At 47.6% G+C, this 20,273-nt stretch overlaps 1 protein-coding gene across 2 annotated transcripts in view; it reads right to left on the reverse strand.

The window, feature by feature from the left end:
* The window catches only part of LOC138521855 (N-acetyllactosaminide alpha-1,3-galactosyltransferase-like), a 155,248-nt gene that overhangs the window by 110,471 nt on the left and 24,504 nt on the right, over positions 1-20,273 (reverse strand). The window contains exons 1-2 of one of the 2 annotated variants that reach the window (XM_069635002.1): positions 5,116-5,813; positions 318-458 (exon numbers count right to left, since the gene is read on the reverse strand). In XM_069635002.1, coding sequence (XP_069491103.1) covers positions 318-323 — 6 coding nt within the window. In that variant the 5' untranslated portion in view covers positions 324-458; positions 5,116-5,813. Of the gene's footprint in view, positions 1-317; positions 459-5,115; positions 5,814-20,273 lie in introns of those variants that run through there. The other variant, XM_069635001.1, reaches the window with a different exon arrangement.

Raw genomic sequence — 20,273 nt, forward strand, 5'->3', positions numbered from 1 at the left:
CTGGTAGCAGAGACTGCCCAGGGGAATGTATGCTGGCATATATGGCTGTAGTGGAGCAGATATGGTTGTAATGAGTAGAGTGGCTCTACTTGGGCATACAACACTGTAGCTGGACAGACAAGGCTTTATTGGGCATACAAGGCTGTACCTGGGCACACAAGGCTCTGCCGGCAGGGTCTTAGCCTTCGCCTGTTGTACCAGGTATGCTCTTGGCAGCTCATAGCTGCAAACACTGGCATATCATGGCAACATCCATATGCAATATATGGTTAGTAAATAAGCTTTTATTTGATGTAGTAACTTGGCATTCATCTTACCCTCATTCTGCTGAAGTTGTGTTACTTCGTGGCCACTGGCATAACAGGGCCAGGCTGATGGACTTTCCCTCTGGATGCCGTGTCTGCCTCCTGTAATCCAGTCCTGGTGGGCGTCAGGGGTACGTTTCAGAGGGCCTCCCCCTGAGGAATTAAAAACATTGAGGTCAACTTCGGCAGGTGTGAGTGTTGGCATCAATCCACTGGCGCGCACGCACGCACGCGCACACACACACACACACACGTGATATATTCATCCCAAAGTGAAACCTAAACAGGGACGCTGTGTGGGGTCCAGTGATGTTAGGGCTGCAAAGGCAGACTCCAGTGCCATGCTGCAAGGGTAGCTTCCACTGTGATGTCACTGCAGTGAGTGCAGCTGCCAGTGTGATGCTGCTGTCCTGGTGTGATGTCACTGCAGCAAGGACAGCACCCAGTCGGATGCCACTGCACGGATGCAGGCTCCCTGTGTGATGTCAATGAAGCAAGGGCAGCGTCCAATGTGATGTCACTACAGTGAGATTAGCTGGTAGTGTAATATCAGCCTGGGAATGTGTGGGTCAAGGGGCCTGCCAATCCTCTTGGCTATTTAATGGGTATGTTAAACCTTTGGCAGACATCATCGTCCTACTTACAAAATCTTTTCAACTATACGCAAGCAATTCACAGGTCCTCCTGAACTTGAAATTTAACACAAAGCTGCACATTACCAAACTTCACCAGAGAATCCAGGACAGGAATATAGGTAAGAATCTCTGTCTAAATGCACCAAAGACAGAGATTGTCTTCTTTGGTTTACATACTCCCCACTTCACTACTCTTCAAATGGCCGCCCCCCTCATGGGACCAGCTGCTATCCCCAGAGACCGAGTTAAACATCTAAAGTTTCACTACAACCTCAAATTGGCTCACCCCACTTCCAGCTTCACACTCTTAAGAGGAGCGTGGCCTGCCTTGACATTAATCACTAGCATGAAGTGTGTGCATGTAGGCAATACTGACCCAAATGTACAGATGTAAACTACACTGATCTTCATGTTCATTAGGAGTTCTGTTTGACTTGAGTCTGGAGGCCACATATTCCTTATCTTTGATATATTCCATCAAGCATTAGTTGCTTTGAAAAACAAATTTTCTCAGCAGAGGACACTGTGCGTCATCGCCTCAATGCCCTCGATGGCCTACGTCCACTCTCGAGCATGATGTCACCGTCTGTATATATAGCACACATTTCCCTCGTTACTTCACTTCTAGTTTTTCCTCTATCAAAAGCATAGATGTTTGCGAGGCCAAGGAATGACCCAAAGTTGAAGGAGAGGAGAGTGTAATACACAGAAATTCTCTTGAGGGGCAGGATGAGCGGGGCGATGAGTAATAACATTGGAGGAACATCTAGTCGAAAGAATATTACCAGGGGTAAGCAATTTGTTCTTAGAATGGATTGTATCCTCCAGCGTATTCCTCATCTTTGATAAATTCCCAAAGCAGTATGTCATTGAAGGTGGGAACCGAGAATTTATCTTTCACTAGCTGTCCCCGGCCACGCGTTGCTGTGGCTCAGTCTGGTTAAATGGAAAAGAAAGAAAAGAGAAAGCGCACGTTTCTAATATGTTTAATCTCACAATGCTTGTGTGTCTACAATATTTTTTGTTGTTCCATTGTCTGTGCAGATATGCCGACTGTAGAACACGCAACATATAATTGTCCATGTGATAAGCAATCTGTGTCTAGATCTAAACCGCACAATTCTAACGATTGGCCTTGAGCTGTGTTGATGGTGATTGCAAACACAAGTTGGCATGAATTGAGCTGTTACGATTTATGTGCCAAACGACGTTATTTGGAAGCATGAGTTGTATTTCCTGATGTCAGATAGGAAATGCTTTGATTCAGTGTTATATCCAGCAAGCAAAGTTTTTAATGGCTCTGGCGGTTCTCCCAGTTGAGGCAGTTTAATTTTCCTGGCGGTGCAACACAATCCTTTCGTTTCTCCATTAAATTTCAGAGCCTTGCAATAAAGGTACACTTCAGTCATGGTGTCAATGAGAAAGTGCCGGCTCAAACTATAATCATCAGCTCGGTTGTACCGGAATGAAGGCGATTGTAATCGCAAGATTGCTGAGCACAGAGTCGTGTTTGACGCTGATCTGCTGTTTCTCGTTGACGTCTTTCAGCCACACTCAGCCTGTCGCGTTCATTCTGTTGAGAACGAAGCTGATCTGAAGCTGTTTTTTTTATGTCCAACAGATGGCTCTGTTTTTCAGTAAAATATTTAGTATAGTGTGTGTTGCTTTTACGTCCAACAGATGGCGCAGTTTTTCAGAAAAAGCATGTTTTTACCTGTCACAGGTGTGACATCTATGTATAGTAGGTATATAAAAACACGCGCCTATTCGAATGCAACATTGTGCCAAAATTTCAAAGCAATCGGTGAAGAACTTTCGGAGATTTAAGATTTTGAACAAACGAACATTTAAATTTTTATTTATATGGATTAATGCAGTGTAACACAGCCTTCCCAAACCTCGCCCCGCGACCCGATGCAGAGTCCAGACAATATTTTGTGAACATATGAATAGAGGACAACGTTGCAGCATTACAGACAATGTGCAGGTCCTCCTGAATTTGGAATCTCACAACACCAACCTACACATTACCAAACACACCAGAGAATCCAGGACAGGAATATAGGTAACAATCTCTGTCTAAATGCACCAACGACAGAGATTGTCTTCTTTGGTTTACATACTCCCCACTTCACTACTCTTCAAATGGCCGCCCCCCTCATGGGACCAGCTGCTATCACCATTGACCGAGTTAAACATCTACCTACACGCCAACATTCCGAGGCACCTGAGGGGGAGATTTCTTCAGAGAAATCGGGAGAGAACAATTTCCCCATAGGAATGCATTGGGGAAAGTACAATTTTAGGCAGGAGAATGTGAAAAATAGCCGTATTTTTCCCTGAAAAATCAGAAGTCTCCCGCCTGAATCGGGAGGGTTGGCATGTATGCATCTAAAGTTTCACTGCAACCTCACATTGACCGACCCCACTTCCAGCTCCACTCTTAAGAGGAGTGTGGCCTGCCTTGACATAAAATCACTAGCATGAAGTGTGTGCACGTAGGCAATACTGGCCCAAATGTACAGATGTAAACTACACTGATCTTCATGTTCATTAGGAGTTCTGTTTGACTTGAGTCTGGAGGCCACATATTAGAATCAGGGTAATACTCCTTATGGTTAAGATAAACGTTCGCATTGTGGTGATTAGCTCTTTCTCAACATTCACAGTAATTACGTACTTGTCAGTGTGAGTGCAACCATGCTTTGCTATTACCGAGATGTCAATGCAAGGGTGCCATATGACGCCATTTTGTCTGCTGGACATTTCGTACTGAGAGTGTAAATGTAAGCCCTCGTTCTGTTATAAATGAGACACCATCACGTAGGTAAATAATGACATCATTGAGTTTAACGGGAGCCGCTGAATTCTCATATATAAAATGGTTGGAAATCATGGAAAAATAAGCGAACCCATTGTGGTGATTTGAGTCTTTCTGATAACACTGTTATGTCCATATGTTCGCTCATTCCCTTCTCTGCATACATTGTGATGTTCATACATTCAAGTTCTGAGTTCTGGGTTGTGTTCTGTGTTTGTTCAAACCTTGTCAGTTGTTAGCTATATCTTGTGCCAGCAGGAGTGTCTGCTGCCTACTCTCGATTATACTTAATAAATGCTCTTACAGCTCATCTCCTGGTCCAGCCTTATTTAACACTGGCGACGAGGATAGTCAGCACCCCAACGGCGTGACACTCACCCGACTGCCTCTTCTCTCCTGCCGGCCTGTCACTGAAGAATGAGCCAGGGTTCCAGCGCGGAAATCGCTTTGCTTTGCGCTGTTGAGGCCGGCCCCTGAATGCAGCTTCCCGGCCCTGCTGGAGCGGCCCCTCCGGAGAGGCCCCTCCTCCTCCTCTGTTCCCTCCACCATCGGGGCCGTGAGCCTCAGTTCTAGCAACGCTGGATACGGCCAGGCAGCAGACACTGAACCAAGCTTGCAGGTCGGAGCCGGTGTGTAGCGCGAGGAAGGTGGCATTATATTTTGGGGATATTCCAGTGATTGGCTTTTGGGACGTTCCAGCCCGCGCGCTTTGTTTAGATTTGAGCCGCAGTTCGCGCGCTATCGTTGGAGAGAGGGCCCCTCCAGTGTTGCCAACTCCTCAGTGAAGAAAGTAGCTATTGGCTCCCCTAGAAGTCGCCAGAAGTAGCTAGATGACGTCACTGCCTATTTTGCATAATTACCTCCTCTTTCCCCCTGCGATTTATGGCTTTTACTGTGGCCCCCTCCCCTTTTAACACCTCCCTTTTAAGTTATCATTGTGTTTTACTGTGGCCCCCTCCCCTTTTAACACCTCCCTTTTAAGTTATTAGTGTGTTTTTGCATTACTCCCGTTAGAAAACGGGCGAACGACCACACTTTTTTCAATTGGTTTGGAAACTTGCATAAATGAGCAAGTCTCCAAACCAATTGAAAAAAGTAGCTAGATTTCTCGCTAGCCGCTTTTTTATGAAAAAGTCGCTAGGGGGGCGTACTTTCTCGCTAAATATAGCGAGAAAGTCGCTAGGTTGGCAACACTGGGCCCCTCATTCCCTCTGCATCATCACGCAGCGTGTGGGCGGAGCCAGCCTCACCACGCGGACCTTATGTTATTGTTGTACGCTTCCATGTGACTGTTGCTAAGCAACCAAAATTGCTTTACGAGGTGCCAACCACCAGGGAAACAAAGCGAGCTTACCTGAGCATTTTCAATTGTTGTGTCATAGATGATGATGCGAGGGGGTTCTTAGAGAAGCTCCTTCTCTTCACTGTCAGGCTGGAATCAAAGTACTTACGCTCCGAGCGCATATCAATTGTGATGTCATTAATGTGGCTGCACAGGTGTTCTTGAAGGAGTTCTTTTGTTCCATTGTGCACTCTGGAACTGGCACCGCAGCATTAATGAAGTCCTTTGTGATGTCACAGTCAAGTAAATAGATCGATAGAACTTGGTTCATCCTTTTTCACTGACATTTGCCGAAGTCTAGCTGGAACCACACATGTAAAGGAAATAAGAAAGTGGGACAAGTCAGAACCTTGGTTTTCTTCGGTGTTTCATTTGCAGCTGTTTCCGGCTTCTAACATGGCTGCAGCAATTCCTGCTCCAGCACCTTTTCTCAATGAGCCAGGCCGTCCCCCAGTTAGGTGGGACAGGTGGATCCGCATGTTTGAGAACTATTTAATGGCCTTTGGTTGTGACAGATACAGTTCGGCCAGAAGGAAGGCTCTACTCCTTCACAACCTTGGTCCCGAGGGGCGCATTGTGTTTGATGGACTTGTACCGAACACCGACGAAGGGGCTGGCGATGCAGATGAATATCTTATTGCTGTAAAGAAAATTGAAGAACATTTTGAACCGAAAAAAAAGACATCGTTTGAGAGACATAAGTTTTTTCAACGTGCACAAGATAATACTGAGTCTGTAGAATCCTATATGGCGTCCTTGAGGACCTTAAAGCCACAAGTGTGACTTCGGAGACCTAACTGATTCTCTCATTAGAGATCAACTGGTTTGATGTACAAATAGTACCAGAATACAAGAAAAGTTACCCTCTAAGGATATATCTCTGGAAGAATCCATAGAAATCCCCCGCAGCATGGAGCAGACCTCCCAATACATGAGGGCATTGAAAATTGACAAACAAGCCACACAAAGTGCTGCACCTAGTGTGTGTGTGGTGACATCGAAGAAAAGAACAACCGTCAGAAGAGAATGGTGGAATCAAAAGTGTTCCAGGTGTGGAAACCCCAAACACAGAGCCAATTATCCCACATGCTCAGCAAGATTTGCGGACTGCTTAGATGCAAGCTTAAAGGTAATTTTGCTAATATGTGCAAAGAGTCCTCAATAAATGTGATAGAACAGAGGGACGCAGACAATCAAGTAAACAACCATCCTGCTACCAGGACATTGGAAGGGCCACCGATCAGGAAAGGAACACCAAACACATATTCCACATCTATGCGGTCTCAGGAGACAGTAAAGGGCCAATTGATCACTTTCTAATCGATGGATGTCACATTAAAATTAAAGTGGACTCAGCCTCTCCTTGGCCAATAATTTCTGAAGACACATTCAGGAATGTACTGTGCAAGGATCCTGACATATTGGTTCCCGCCAAAGTCCCACCTTGTGGCTATGGGGAGTCTGCTATCACGCTAATTGGTGAATTTCATGGGAGTGTGACGTATAGAGGAAGGGAGTGCTCTGTGGAAATTCTAGTGGCCAAAAAGGGAGCATCTCTCTTAGGCTGGGATGAGCAAAGAAAATTGGGGGTTTGCATCCAGGTGAGTGCCAAAGACCCGTTCACCATTGCAGAACTTGAAGACAAATGGTCCAAGGAGTTTCCTGAAGTTTTACCTCCAAGTTGGGTAACTAAATAATTTTGAACATAACATCAAATTGAAGAAGAGTGCGCAACCTGTAGTGCACAAAGTGAGACTGGTGCCCCTGAAGCTAAGGCAACAACTGCGAGAATAACTTGATGACCTGACTCAAAAAGGAGTTATTGAGCGTATAAAGGGCACCGAGTGGCTCTCCCCTGTGGTACTTGTCTCCAAAAGCAACAGTAACTTAAGACTTTGTGTAGATCTCAGAGATCTCAAAAAGAACATTTTCATTGAGAGACATCCTCTGCCTGTGATATCGGAGACTTTAGCTACTTTAGGACAACCCAGCTGGTTCTCCATGATCGACCTGTCCACAGCCTACCATCAAGTGCCTTTACCTAACAACTGCCAACATGTCACGGCATTTATTACCCCAGAGGGCACTTTCAAGTTCCTATGAATGCCATTTGGGTTGGCATCAGCTGCTTCGGTGTTCCAGAGGATTATGGAAGAAGTCCTCAAGGGTTTCAATAATGTCACAGTTTTTTAGGATGATATATTAATTTATGCTGACTTTGAATGTGCGCATGATGGTGTGTTGAGAAGTGTGTTGCAAAGGTTGAAAGGGGCTGGACTCACGGTACAGAGAAAGAAATGTAGAATTGCTCTCAGGGAGGTGGAATACTTAGGGCACAGAGTGTCCAGACTGATAAAGACCAACTCAGATCTTTCATGGGCATAGCAGAATTTTACCACAAATTTGGTTTAAGTTCATGGTTGTTTTAGTTGACTATCATTCAAAATGGCTTGCATGGAAAGCTTTGAGGGAGGCCACCACCAGTGAGTTAATTGCATTCTTTGAGGAAGTTTTCTTTAGAGAAGGCTTTCCCACAGAAATCATCACAGACAATGGAGTGCAATTCTGCTCTGATAGAATGGAGGAGTACTTGAGGCATTTTGGCATTAAACATTTACGGACTGCCTTGTACCATCCAAGGGCAAATGGGTTAGTTGAAAGAGCCAATAGGATTATTAAGGGTGGCATTCAATTGGCACTGTGTTCGGGGTTAGAGTGGTCTGAGCTCTTAAAGGAAATGGTCTGGAGCTATACATTGTAGTTCTGAGTTCTGGGTTGTGTTCTGTGTTTGTCCAAACCTTGTCAGTTGGTAGCCATATCTTGTGCCAGCAGGAGTGTCTGCTGCCTACTCTCGATTATACTTAATAAATGCTCTTAAAGTTCATCTCCTGGTCCAGCCTTATTTAACAAATACATGTACACAACAATCACGGACATTACATATGGTGACTGTAATTGTAAACTCCAGTATTGTTATCACCGGGATGTCATTGCATCGCGTAAGGACGCGATGACGTCACTGTGCTCACGGGCGCACACCTGCTTTCTCTCATATATAGTGGATGAGAATGATGGCGTTGTCTAAACTGGTTTGGTAAACCACGTTCCTGTTATCTCGAGCGTTTGGCTACATAGCCCAGGTAAATTGTTAGACATAAGGGATTGAGTAGGTTTATCAGATTATCAGTGATTATAAGAATGTAACAGCATATAAGATGTTGTCTTGACTGGAGATAAGTTATTGACACTTGGGTTGGTGATTCAGCACAGGTCGGGGAACCTCTCTGACATTTTCAGGGTGATTTCACGATGGGTTGGTGATGCCTTTAGCATGCAATGGCGATTTTTTGATTCACGTTTTGACAATAGTAAAGTTTTTTAGGGAAGGTTATCACTTTGACATGGCAACATGTTCACCTGGATGCTAAGGGTGTAGGTTGCATATCATTTTGGAATCCTAACATATCAACAACGATGGTACGTTTTTGTATCTGTTAATAGTGTTGGGAGCTACCACCTGTTTTGGGTGAGTACTAAGGAGACTGGTAAGACAGTCACGTTATAGACTGGAATAATAGAATTACGTAGGATATCGTACCATATATATAATGTGTATAACTCTGGACAAGTTTGTATGTTCGTCTTGCATATATTTATCTTCTGAGACCATCATCTGTCATTTTCCTTCTGTTGAACAATCATGAAAAGGTGCCTGAGGAAGGGCTTTGATTAAGTTCAAAAGGCATTGGACATATTCCCCATTCTGGTCTCCTTATAAAGAATTTTAGGAAAACGACTTTTGGATGCATATTGATTTATTGATGGGAATGAAATCAAGCACCAGTGTTGGAAAGGCAGCAAAGTTGTTTGCAAGGGATACAGTGGTTCCCTTGGTCCTTGGTGTGACACAAACTAAACCAGCAGAAAGCTCTCCTCGCCTGGAGTTAAGATGGGAGGGCTTACACAAAAGGGGGAGGGGTGGACGGGTGGTGCCAGGGCCAATCAGGTGCTGGGAAAACAGGAGGGAATGAGCCAGATAATCAGAACCCTTATCGTCCCAAACCCACTAGGGAAAGAGAGAGGTTTGTGAAGGGAGAGAAAGAGAACGAAGTGGGGGAGTGAGTGCTGAAGCAGAAGATGAAGGAGTAGGCATGAGACACAAGAAGGTGGAGGAGTAAGAACAGAAGGAGGAAAAGGAGGCGGCCTTAGAAATAAAACTCAGGAGGGTCACTTGAAAGCAGTGCCAGGGACCAGGAAGGGTTCAGCTCCAGAGGACCACAGTCAATCAGTGCCCAGGTGGAAAGTGAAGGATAAGGCAGGAGGCCTGTAGAGGGCCTGGGGACTGCCACTGGCATAGAGACTTTAGAGAGTACATGGAAGGTTGCTGAAGTGGGCCATGGGTGAGATATCCCCTTAAGATGGCTGGAGGGAATCAAGGGTGCTATACAACCTTAAGGTTGCTGAAGTAAGTCACCAGTGCTATATGTCCTGAAGGTTTCTGAAGTGAGTCGATGGTGCTATATTCCTTTCCAGTTGCTGAGCAGGTCCGGGGTGCTATGTCGCCTGCATTAGCAACACCAGAGAGACAAGGCGGGTTAGACACTAGGGTGGCTGGGAACAGACCATCAGCATTATCACAATGTCCTAGAGCTAGTACTGTCGTAAATCTCCCCCCGTCTCACCTGTGATCGGGATCTCCCTTGTTCGGTCGCAGGATTCTTCCTGTGGGTGGTTCGGGTCTTGAATAGGCTCGCCCGAGCCTCGTCAGGTTGCAGAGCGCGTTCAGAGTTCCGGGAAGTTCGTGGTTCCAGGGTGTCCAGGATTAGCGATAAACAAGCAATGTAGGGGGGGAAGTCCAGGAACAGGAAAAAGGCAAGAAAGGAAGTATGAGGATCAAGGAAGCAAATGTAGAGAGCAAACACACGTCGGGTCACTATCGAAGATAGCGTTGAGACGCGCGGACCGGCAAGGGCGTGAATAATTTATAGTACGTGCTACGACGTGAAAGCTAGCGCATAGCACGGAGCTTGGTACGGCCATGTTGGGAGGAACAAGGAGTACAAGCCCTTCGTGACAACGACCATGAGGTCCAGAAGGGGCAATTTCGCCGGGTCATGACAGCATGCCCCCTCCGAAGACTGGTTCCTCCAGGCTTGCCTGGGTGAATAAGATGGAATCTTCTGAGCAAACGAGGGGTCTTTAAATTAGAGACTGGTTCCCATGTTCTCTCGCTAGGGGGGTAGCCTTTCCACTCGACCAGATATTGTAATCGACCCTGTCTATACCTGGAATCACATATCCTAGACACCTCATATTCCAACTGGTCGTCCACAACAACAGGTGTGGGTTTGAAGGGTTTTCGAGTAGAACTAACGTAGGGTTTCAACAGGGAAGTATGGAAGACTGGATGTATCTTCTTCCAGAAATCCGGGAGCTTAAGTCGGAAGGAGACAGGATTGATGATCTCCTTTATAGAAAATGGACCATAACAGGGAGGAGCCAATTTGTTTGGTCGTAGATGTCGAGGTAACAGTTTCGAGGCTAGCCAGACTTGATCGCCAACTGAATAGGAAGGTGATGGTCTTCTCTTAGAGTCCGCATATCTTTTGGTTCGAGTCTGGGCCTGTTCTAACTGATCCTTGGCCTCTCTTTGTAAGTCGATCGGCGTCTGAATCCAAGAGTCAAGGGTAGGTACCGGAGTAGATTCTAGAAGAACTGATGGTAAAACAGACGGATGATAACCTTGACTGCAATAGAAAGGGCTGATCTTGAGAGCTGAATGATCTGAGCTATTGTAGGAGAATTCGGCTAAAGGTATAAGAAGAGACCAATCGTCCTGAACCTTGGTGGCAAAACAACAAAGATATTGTTCCAGGGTTTGATTTACTCGTTCCGTTGCCCCATTGGTTTGTGGATGATAGCCTGAAGAAAGGGCACGTTGGATTCCTAGAACACGACAGAGAGGTTTCCAGAAGTGAAATATATTGAGGTCCCCGATCCGAAATAATCTTGGAAGGGAGGCCATGAAGACGAAAAATATGTTCCAGGAAAATTCCAGCAAGTTCTGAGGAAGATGGTAGTTTATACAATGGTGTAAAATGAGCTGTCTTAGAGCCGCATTCTCGGCTTTTATATTCTGCATCTCTTTGGAAAGTTCTTGCATTCCGCGCATCAGGTCCTGAATAGCATTCTCCATGGTAAAATCTGTATTGATCGTTTGGCGTCTCAAACTGTCGTAAATCTCCCCCCGTCTCACCTGTGATCGGGATCTCCCTTGTTCGGTCGCAGGACTCTTCCTGTGGGTGGTTCGGTCTTGAATAGGCTCGCCCGAGCCTCGTCAGGTTGCAGAGCGCATTCAGAGTTCCGGGAAGTTCGTGATTCCAGGGTGTCCAGGATTAGCGATAAACAAGCAATGTAGGGGGGGAAGTCCAGGAACAGGAAAAAGGCAAGAAAGGAAGTATGAGGATCAAGGAAGCAAATGTAGAGAGCAAACACACGTCGGGTCACTATCGAAGATAGCGTTGAGACGCGCGGACCCGCAAGGGCGTGACTAATTTATAGTACGTGCTACGACGTGAAAGCTAGTGCGTAGCACGGAGCTTGGTACGGCCATGTTGGGAGGAACAAGGAGTACAAGCCCTTCGTGACAATGACCATGAGGTCCAGAAGGGGCAATTTCGCCGGGTCATGACAAGTACCCAGGTTGGAGACAAGCCATTCCTATCCAGATCACCCCTCGGGTGGAGTTGCAGTGCCTACCCGCGTTGTCCCAGGAAGGCACAACCAAGTCTAGGAGTCCATTAGGCAGGGAGGAAGTACCCAGAACCCTGAGGGTATGAGTTGTCCTACAACCACCAGAGACCATCTAACCTCCCAGGAAACAACATGCCCAAGGCACAGGCAATGGGTTCTGGGACATTTCAACTCCTTAAGACTGTGAATCGCTTTTGTTGCCTAATATACCCGAGGTGTACCCCCAGGATCCTTGATTCTAGAATAGGTCCTGGACTTTTGGATTCAGGACCATTGGTCCGTATAGAGTAGGATATATCCCATATTGTTTGACCCATCCTAGCCCTGTGTCTAAACTTCCTCTGTTGTATATAGAAACCCCCTAGGTCCCATAAGAAGCCTCCAGTCCGTCTTTGTGTCTGGGTATCTGGGCCTGCAGGTTGTCAGTAGATGCAACCTGGGCAGGGACCCTGTTGGGGGGCGGGGGAGGTGTTTGTTTATACTTTCTCTTCCCTGTTGGCCTTCTTATTTTTGCTAGTCCATAAGGTGTGCAACCTTTATATATGTGTGCGCACATACGTGCGTTGTGTGTGTGTATGTGTAAATAAACTTCGGTTAAGAACTCCAGATTCTAGTATCCAGGTCTTCTGTTCCTCCCTCTTTGGGAGTGATGTAATTGCAGCCAAGGCAGCTCCTAGTTGGAGATGACTGCAATGAAGCATCCAGTGTGATGTGGCTTCAGTGTGAACAGCTTCTAGTGGCATGTGCTACAGCCATGGAAGCTGTAATTGGGATATCACTGCAGTATGGGCACCACATGATGTGATGTCACTCCAGTTAGTGCAACTCTCAGTGTGATGCTACTACAATGATGGTGCTCCTGGAGAGGGGTAACTGCAGTGATGTGTGGAGGGTCTGAAGGAGGAAACAGACTAAGTGTGGTCATTTGTAACAGGCTTTTATTAGAAATGATAGAAAAAGTCCTCACTATCCCTAATCTATGAATTTCCCTGCCTAACACAACTAACTAGGGTGCACGTCGTCAATAGTGAAGTCCAGAGTAAAGTCTGTCCTCAGTTCAAAATCTTAACTACTCAAACCCTACCACTAATAGAAACAAACTAAAGTCCAAGAGAATGACTCCCTTCTCCTGGGGCGGCTTCCCCAGCCTTATTATCGAGAAACCAACAGATGTCCAGGAGAATGACTCCCTTCTCAGGGCGCAGCTTTCCCGGCCATATTATTGAAAAAACAGCTGAGGTCCAGGAAAATGACTCCCTTCTCATGGGGCGGCTTTCTCAGACTTATTATCGAGAAACCAACAGATGTCCAGGAGAATGACTCTCTTCTCCTTGGGTGGCTTTCTCAGCTTAGTTCCTTTTAGTAAAGGATCTTCAGATAGTTCTTAGCTATCTTTTGCACAGGTTTGTTCAGTTCATGTAGGGGATTTTCCCAGTCTTCTGGCTTCCCCTTTCCCTGGTGGTGAAAGATAAGTTTGATCTAAGTTCCTTGTCTTTGATTCACTTGGTCTTTCTCAGGTGTAAACATAAATTCTTCTTACTCTGGTTGACTCGGACTCTCTTGGTCACTCACTCTTCCCTTGAGACAACAATGGTAAACCCAGTATTAGCTCTCACTTTATTTGTCAGTAGCTTTCACACTGGGATGAGTATGATGATCCCAATATTTATTCTCACTCTCTTGGGTACTGGCTTTCGCACCCTCTTGGTTATTAGGTAAATCCAGTGACGATTCTTACCTTCTTGGTTGTGGGCCTTCTCACAGGTACGGGTATGAAGAACCCAGTGATGATTTTCAGTCTTTTGAGTATCAGCCTTCTCACTGAGACGAGTAAGATGAATCCAGGGATGTATCTTACTCTTTTGATTATTGTCCCTCTCACTGGGACGAGTATAATGAAGCCAGTGATGATTCTCACGCCTTTGAATATTGGCCTAATCACTGGGACAAAAATGGTTAACCCAGAGATACTTCTGACTCTCTCGATTATTGGTCTTCTCACTGGGATGAGTATGATGACCCCAGTGATGATTCTCAGTAACTTGACTACTTGTTTTCTTACTCGGACGAATAGTACAAGCCCATTGTTGATCCTTACTCTCTGGGTGACTCACGTTCCCACAGGGACGAGTATGCTGACCCCAGTTTAGATTCTCACACTCTTGGTTACTCGTTTTCTTACTGGGATGAGTAGGATAAACCCAGCATGCTTTTCATTACTCTCTCAGTGTTTATTGTTACAAACACTGATATGCCATTTCTTAACTTCCTCTTTCTAACTGGGACGAGGATGATGTCCCCACTCATTATATTAGTTTCTCTCTCTCGCTCTTAGATTTATGACTCTGCGCCACTTAGAACTGCCTGACTCACCCGGTCTGCCGCTCTCCCCGTTGCATTTCTTATACAGGGGCTGCGTCACCGGGTCGACGTCTTCCTTGGGCAAGTCGACCACTGTCAGGATGGCTCTCTCTCTCTCTCTCTGCCTTCTCTTCTGACACGCTACAGTATGCTTTCCGATAAGCGGTATCTGCTCTCAGAGGGGTTCCTTCTCTCTCCCTTTCTTGGCCACCACTTCTTACTTCCTGTGCCTTCTCTTCTTCCGACACTCTACAACATGCTATCTGGTAAGCTGTATCGGCTGCCTGTGAGGTTCTCTCTCTCTCCCAATCTCGGCCACCACTTGTTACTCGCACATCCCTCCAGGGACCACTCCCAAACTTCACAGACATGCTTGGGTCTGTGTCTTGGACAGTGCAGCCTGGGCACTGATTCCGGTCTGCTCTTCCACTGCTTGAGAGGCTGCGTTCTCCAGAGTCTACTAGCTTCACTCACACAGCTGGTTCGAAACTCCCAGGCCTCTCTTCTTCCTGGTTTCCCTCCTCCCACTTTTATGACGCTGCTCTGGAGCATCCCCAGTTTCTCATGGAAGTCCTTTCTCAGTGTCTTGGTCCTATTCGTTATGACTCTTGTAGATTTCTTCGTCACAGTGCCAGACAGGTACTGAATTTCATATTCAATATTATCATAACAAATGTGCAAAGATTTCTCTTGTTCTCCCAAATGGATAGGCATGGTTGGGAAGTGAGTTCCTCATCAGAATGGGAGTCAATATTCCTATGGGTGTAGTCTCTCCCGGTGATGTCCTGCTTGCTTCTACCCCTAGGAAGGATATCGCGTAACAGGCCCACCTCCCTAGCCTCACAAGGAAAGGCTCCCCCCTGGGGAGAAGTGACTGAATCCCGCAATTGTTCACTGTAATATTGAGGACAGGAGACAGTAATTGTGATGCCAGGTGATACTTTATATCCTTAAAGTATCTGTAAGGGTTGGTTGGGACTTGTGAACAGTTGCTTCACCGTTTAAAGTGTTGGAGTTAGGTTACTCCTTTTCAGCTTCCTCCTAAGCACTCGAGCCTGGGTAGGCCCACCAGTTTCTTCCTCTCTCTTCTCCTGGATCAGCTCTCTGAAACAACCAAAAGAAACAAGATTAGCAGCTGTTCTTCTATCCTCTGGGATTGGCTTGGGATCGGACCAATCAGGGACGGTCCATGCCATCCACTTCCTGATTGGATAGATGGCTGGCTCCTCCCCTCTGACAGCGTGAGCATGAGCCAGCATTGTGTCCAGACTTCCATTCAACCCCTGTGCGGTGTGGAACGCTGTGCCGGCAACCTTCCCAGGTAAGTGTTCATCCTGGCAGGGTGCATGCTGCGTGTGCGAACCCTGTAGCAGGCCTGCCCCAGATGTGGCGGGCTTGGGGGAAGGGAGGTGTGTCACCCATGTCCGCCGATCCCCAATGGAGGGAGAGAGCAGAGCTAGCTGCCTCTCCCACTCTGAGCACCACCCATCACGCTGTCCCTGCCGCGCAGGCACAGAGAGTCGTACCCCCATTACCGGCGTCATGCAGGCAGTCCGGGCCAGCAATGCCTCTGGTACGCCTGCATCTGGTGCGCCTACACTCGCTCCCTCACATACCCCCGCCACAGCTCCAGGCCAATCGGGCTAGGATGAGCATCGGGACAGGTAGTCAGCCACCAACTGAAAACCGGCCATTTTATGCAAGGTAAGAAAGTCGAAGGGCTGGAGAGACAAAAACCAACGTAGCACCTGCTGGTTGGAATCCTTGTGCTTTACGGGCCACTGTAGAGGAGCATGGTACGTATATAGCGTGAAACGCCTACCCAGGAGATAGTACCGCAGAGAGTCAACGGCCCACTTGATAGCCAGGCATTCTTTCTCAATCATTGAGTACGCTGCTTTGTGGGGTAACAGCTTGCGACTCATGAAACATATCAGGCGGAGAATACCATAGTATTCCTGGGTCAGGACCACGACCAACCATTGGCCAGAAGCGTCTGTTTGCAGGTAGAAATGTCTGAGGAAGTATGGACACCTCAAAACGGGGTACGAGGTGATGCTCTGTTTCACTTCTTGGAGAATGAGTGCGTACTACCTGCTTGACCCTGTAATCGCGGAATGGATAACTCAAGCAACAGATGACTATTTTCAGATTAACCAGGGGTCGGTGGACAGTCAGTCGGTGTTGTGGGAGGCTTTCGAGACAGTGATGCGGGGGGGGGGGGGTCTCAGCGGCAATAGGGTGCCATAGGAAAGCCAAGTCATCTGCAGATGTCAGAGAGGGAGGATGAGGTGGTAGAAGCGGAGGCGACTCATGTGGAACACTCCATGGAGAAGAGTAGGAGAGATTTACTTAAATGTACTTCCCGACTCTGTGCCTTAGCGAAGGAAGAGGCCAAAGCCAGGATCTACGAGATGGGAGATAACTGTTGGCAGATGTTGGCCTGGCTAGAGAGGAGGGATGAAGGGAACCGCTGGGTCCGGGAGATTGGGACGGACGCGGGACAAATAGTGACTGAGATGGGGGAGTTTGCAGAGGCCTTCACGCAGTACTATCAGAAGCTCTATAGTGAAAGAGGGGGAAAGGGGACGGTGGAGATGGAAAGATACTTGAAGACTATAGACCTACCTTTAGTGGGGGAGGCAGAGAGACAATCCCTAGAGGTGGAACCCACCGAGGAGGAGATCCAGACAGCTATCGGGCAGCGGCAGTCGGAAAAGACCCCCGGGCCTAATGGTTTTCCTATGGATTTCTTACATGCTATGGGTCATAAGGGGATGGCGGCTATGAACAACATGTTCCTGGCCAGCCTGAAGATGGGGCAGTTTCTGGATGACCTGCGGCTGGCCACCATAGTAGTCGTCATCAAAAAGGGGAACCCCTCGGACAGCTGTGGCGCACATAGACCAATATCATTGCTGAATTGGGAAGCTAAAATCTTGGCGAAACTGTTGGCCAAAAGGCTGATCAGGGTCATGGGTGGTCTCTTCCACAATGCCCAATGTTGCTTTCTACCGGGGAGGGCCACTCGGATGAATCTCAGGCGAGTGCATAACGCCTTGGGCATGGCAGCGACACTGGAGGGTCTGCATGCCCTCATCGCCCTAGACTCTGAAAAAGCCTTCAACTCTGTGTGCTGGGGGTTCCTGTGGGTCGTAAGGAGGAGGGTGGGCTTCAGGCCTAAATTCCAGAGCTGGGTGAAACTGTTATATGCTGCCCCCTTAGCGAGGGTATGGGTGAACGGGGAGTACTCGAGAAGTTTCCATTGCCCGCTCTCCCCCTTTCTGTTTCTGCTGGTGGTTGTGCCACTAGCGGCCACAATCAGGGGGAACAGTTTGATCTGGGGCTTTAAATGGTCTGAGGAATGGGTGTCTCTTTAAGTGGACGATATCCTGGTATATCTGGGGGAGCCCAGGGTCCGATCGTGCTGGAAATAATAAGAGAATTTGTGGACTATAGTGGTCTCTGCATTTACTGGGACAAGTCGGAGCTACTGCTGGTGAAGGGGGGATGTGCACAGTCCCAGTGGGTTGCCCCCTGAGGGTGGCACAGGGGATGATCAAATATCTGGGGATCCACATTGACACAGACTAACACTGCTTCCTCAGGAATAACCACGATCCAATCGTGGTGAGAGCTAAGGCGGACGTCAAACATTGGGCTACCTTACCGGTCTCGTTACTGGGGCGGCCCAACCTATTTAAGGTGCTGACGTTACCCAGGCTGCTGTATGTTCTGCAGAATACCCCAGTAAAGGTACCCCCACGGGTATTCCGAATCATTGAGGGAATAAAGAGGGAGGCGGTGTAAGGCATGAAGGTCCAGAGAATTGTTTTATCTACACTGGTTAGCTCAGTGTAGGAGAGAGGACTGGGGCTCCCCAATGTTATTGGGCATCCCACATGGTGGCCGTGAACGAGTGGTTCTATGAGGAAGGGGGGACTCACATATCCAGCTGGAAAGACACATGATGGGGGACCCTCCCTCCCCCCCCCACCCTCGGCCTGTCTCACTGCCGCCGCCTGGTCTGCGCACGTGGACGCGTGGTCTGCGGCCCTTAGCAAGGTGGGGTGGTGTGGGGTGGTGACCTTGGAGGCATAAATCTGTGGAAACCGAGAACTTCCGGAAGTGGGTAAATTGAGCTGTCAGGTGGGCTGTCAGGTGAGCTGTCAGGTGGGCTGTCAGGTGAGCTGTCAGGTGAGCTGATGCGATGCATCCTCACCCAGAAACTATTGGCCCCTTTTGGGCAGCTGCAGTAGTCCCACGGGTTACGTGACAGCGACCCTTCCACATATGTACGACTGAGGCACACAGTGGGACACGAGGGCAGGGAGGAGTGGGATCTGCCCGAGCAGTCCCTTTTGGAGGCCAACTTGTTGGAGGGGAAACTGATGGGAAAGGTGATTACCACACTCTACCAAGTAATAAATAACTGACTGTAATAGCAGACTGAAAGGCAAATGGGACAGGGGCCTGGATGGGGAGGGGGGGGGGATAGAAGAGGAAGACTGGGTGGCGGTATTGGGGTACCCCAGGGAAGCGAGCATCTCCAGCAAATTGAGACTCATTCAATACAAAATACTGCATAGGATCTACTATACCAGGGCTCGCCTACATGGGATGGGGCGAGCGGCGGACTCAAACTGTTTGAAATGCTGGGTGGCAGAAGGTACCTTTCCTTCACCCTATTTGGGGCTGCCCCAGGATCAGGCCCTTCTGGGGAGCGGTCGGAGCTGAAATGTCCAGGTTCCCGGGGAAGCAGGTGCCAGACTGCCCGAAACTCTGTTTGTTGCATGTGTAGGAGGACATAGATTTTTCCCACATGGAGCAGTGTCTGGTAAAAACAGCACTGATGGTGGCCAAAAGGGAAGTAGTGTGGGAATGGGGTGAGGTGGTAGCCCCCAGGATTTCGACCTGGCACGAGGGAATGGGGTATTGCTCCGATTTGGAAGCCTGAGTGCACAGCGATAGGGGCTGTACCCAGAAATACACCCAAATCTGTGATAAATGCAAGAGGCCAATTGAGGGGCGTTCATCAGGGAGGCGGGTATAGCACCGGCGGGAGCGGGTGGGGGAAGGAGAAGGTGGGAAGTTGTGGACATGGACAAGGGTGCAATGAGTACTCAGGAAGCATTAAAGAGGGGAGGAGGGGAGGAGGGGAGGAGGGCTGGCGGGTGGAGGGCTGCTCAGGGTCAGTGGCAGGATGGATTTTCAGTGCATTTCTGGGACTTGTTTTGTGCCTTTTTGTTAAAAAAAAACCTAATAAAGATGGGTTATAAAAAAGTTACAAAATGAACAAGAAAGCCTCCACCAAAGTCTCTATAATACGGCAGCCATATTTGAACGTGCTCTACCCATGTTAAGCAGTGAATGTGATGAAGTTAAACTCCAACGATACAAGCTGTAACCAAAATAACTCAATGAGGTAGAATCAAGTAAATCAAATGTCAAATTAAACAAATTAATAAATGCATTTAAACAAATAAAATCATTGGTATAGTCACGAAAGGCTCTGTGATTAATGTAAAGCAGACAGGAACACTCATTGGTGCTATTTGTCCCATTTCCCTCTCTCACAGTGGTATTTTGAGAGAGTACAATAGGATTGTACCAGACTGTCCACCTAGGAAAGATAACCTTCCTTCAGAAAATAATTAATATGGTTAGTCTAGTGTTACCCCTTTCAAAATACAATTGATTTTTATAGAGCTACAGTCACCCCCCGCAGTGCTATGAAGCACTGACTGCCTCTCCTTTAATAACAGAAATTGGTTTGATGGACAGGTGGGGATTGTCCGGCCAGAGGTTCTGGGCTCGCCGGGGTCTGGAGGCATCAGTGTAACCCGCCTGGAGTTGAGTTTGCAATCCTGGTGGATGGATTACATACACACCAGTGCAGCAGTTTGGGTCTCTGTTGCAAAATAATGGAGGCCGTGGATAATACCTTGTCTGCCACCCTAGCAAAAGGAACGCAGCAAGGAAATACGCTATTGTTATCGGAGCTGAAAGGGGGGTGCGGGCAATATCTGTTGGAGGTGATTCACCTTTCCATGGGA

The sequence above is a fragment of the Ambystoma mexicanum genome, chromosome 13, assembly GCF_040938575.1.
Source record: "Ambystoma mexicanum isolate Mex_15411 chromosome 13, UKY_AmexF1_1, whole genome shotgun sequence".
NCBI lineage: Eukaryota > Metazoa > Chordata > Amphibia > Caudata > Ambystomatidae > Ambystoma > Ambystoma mexicanum.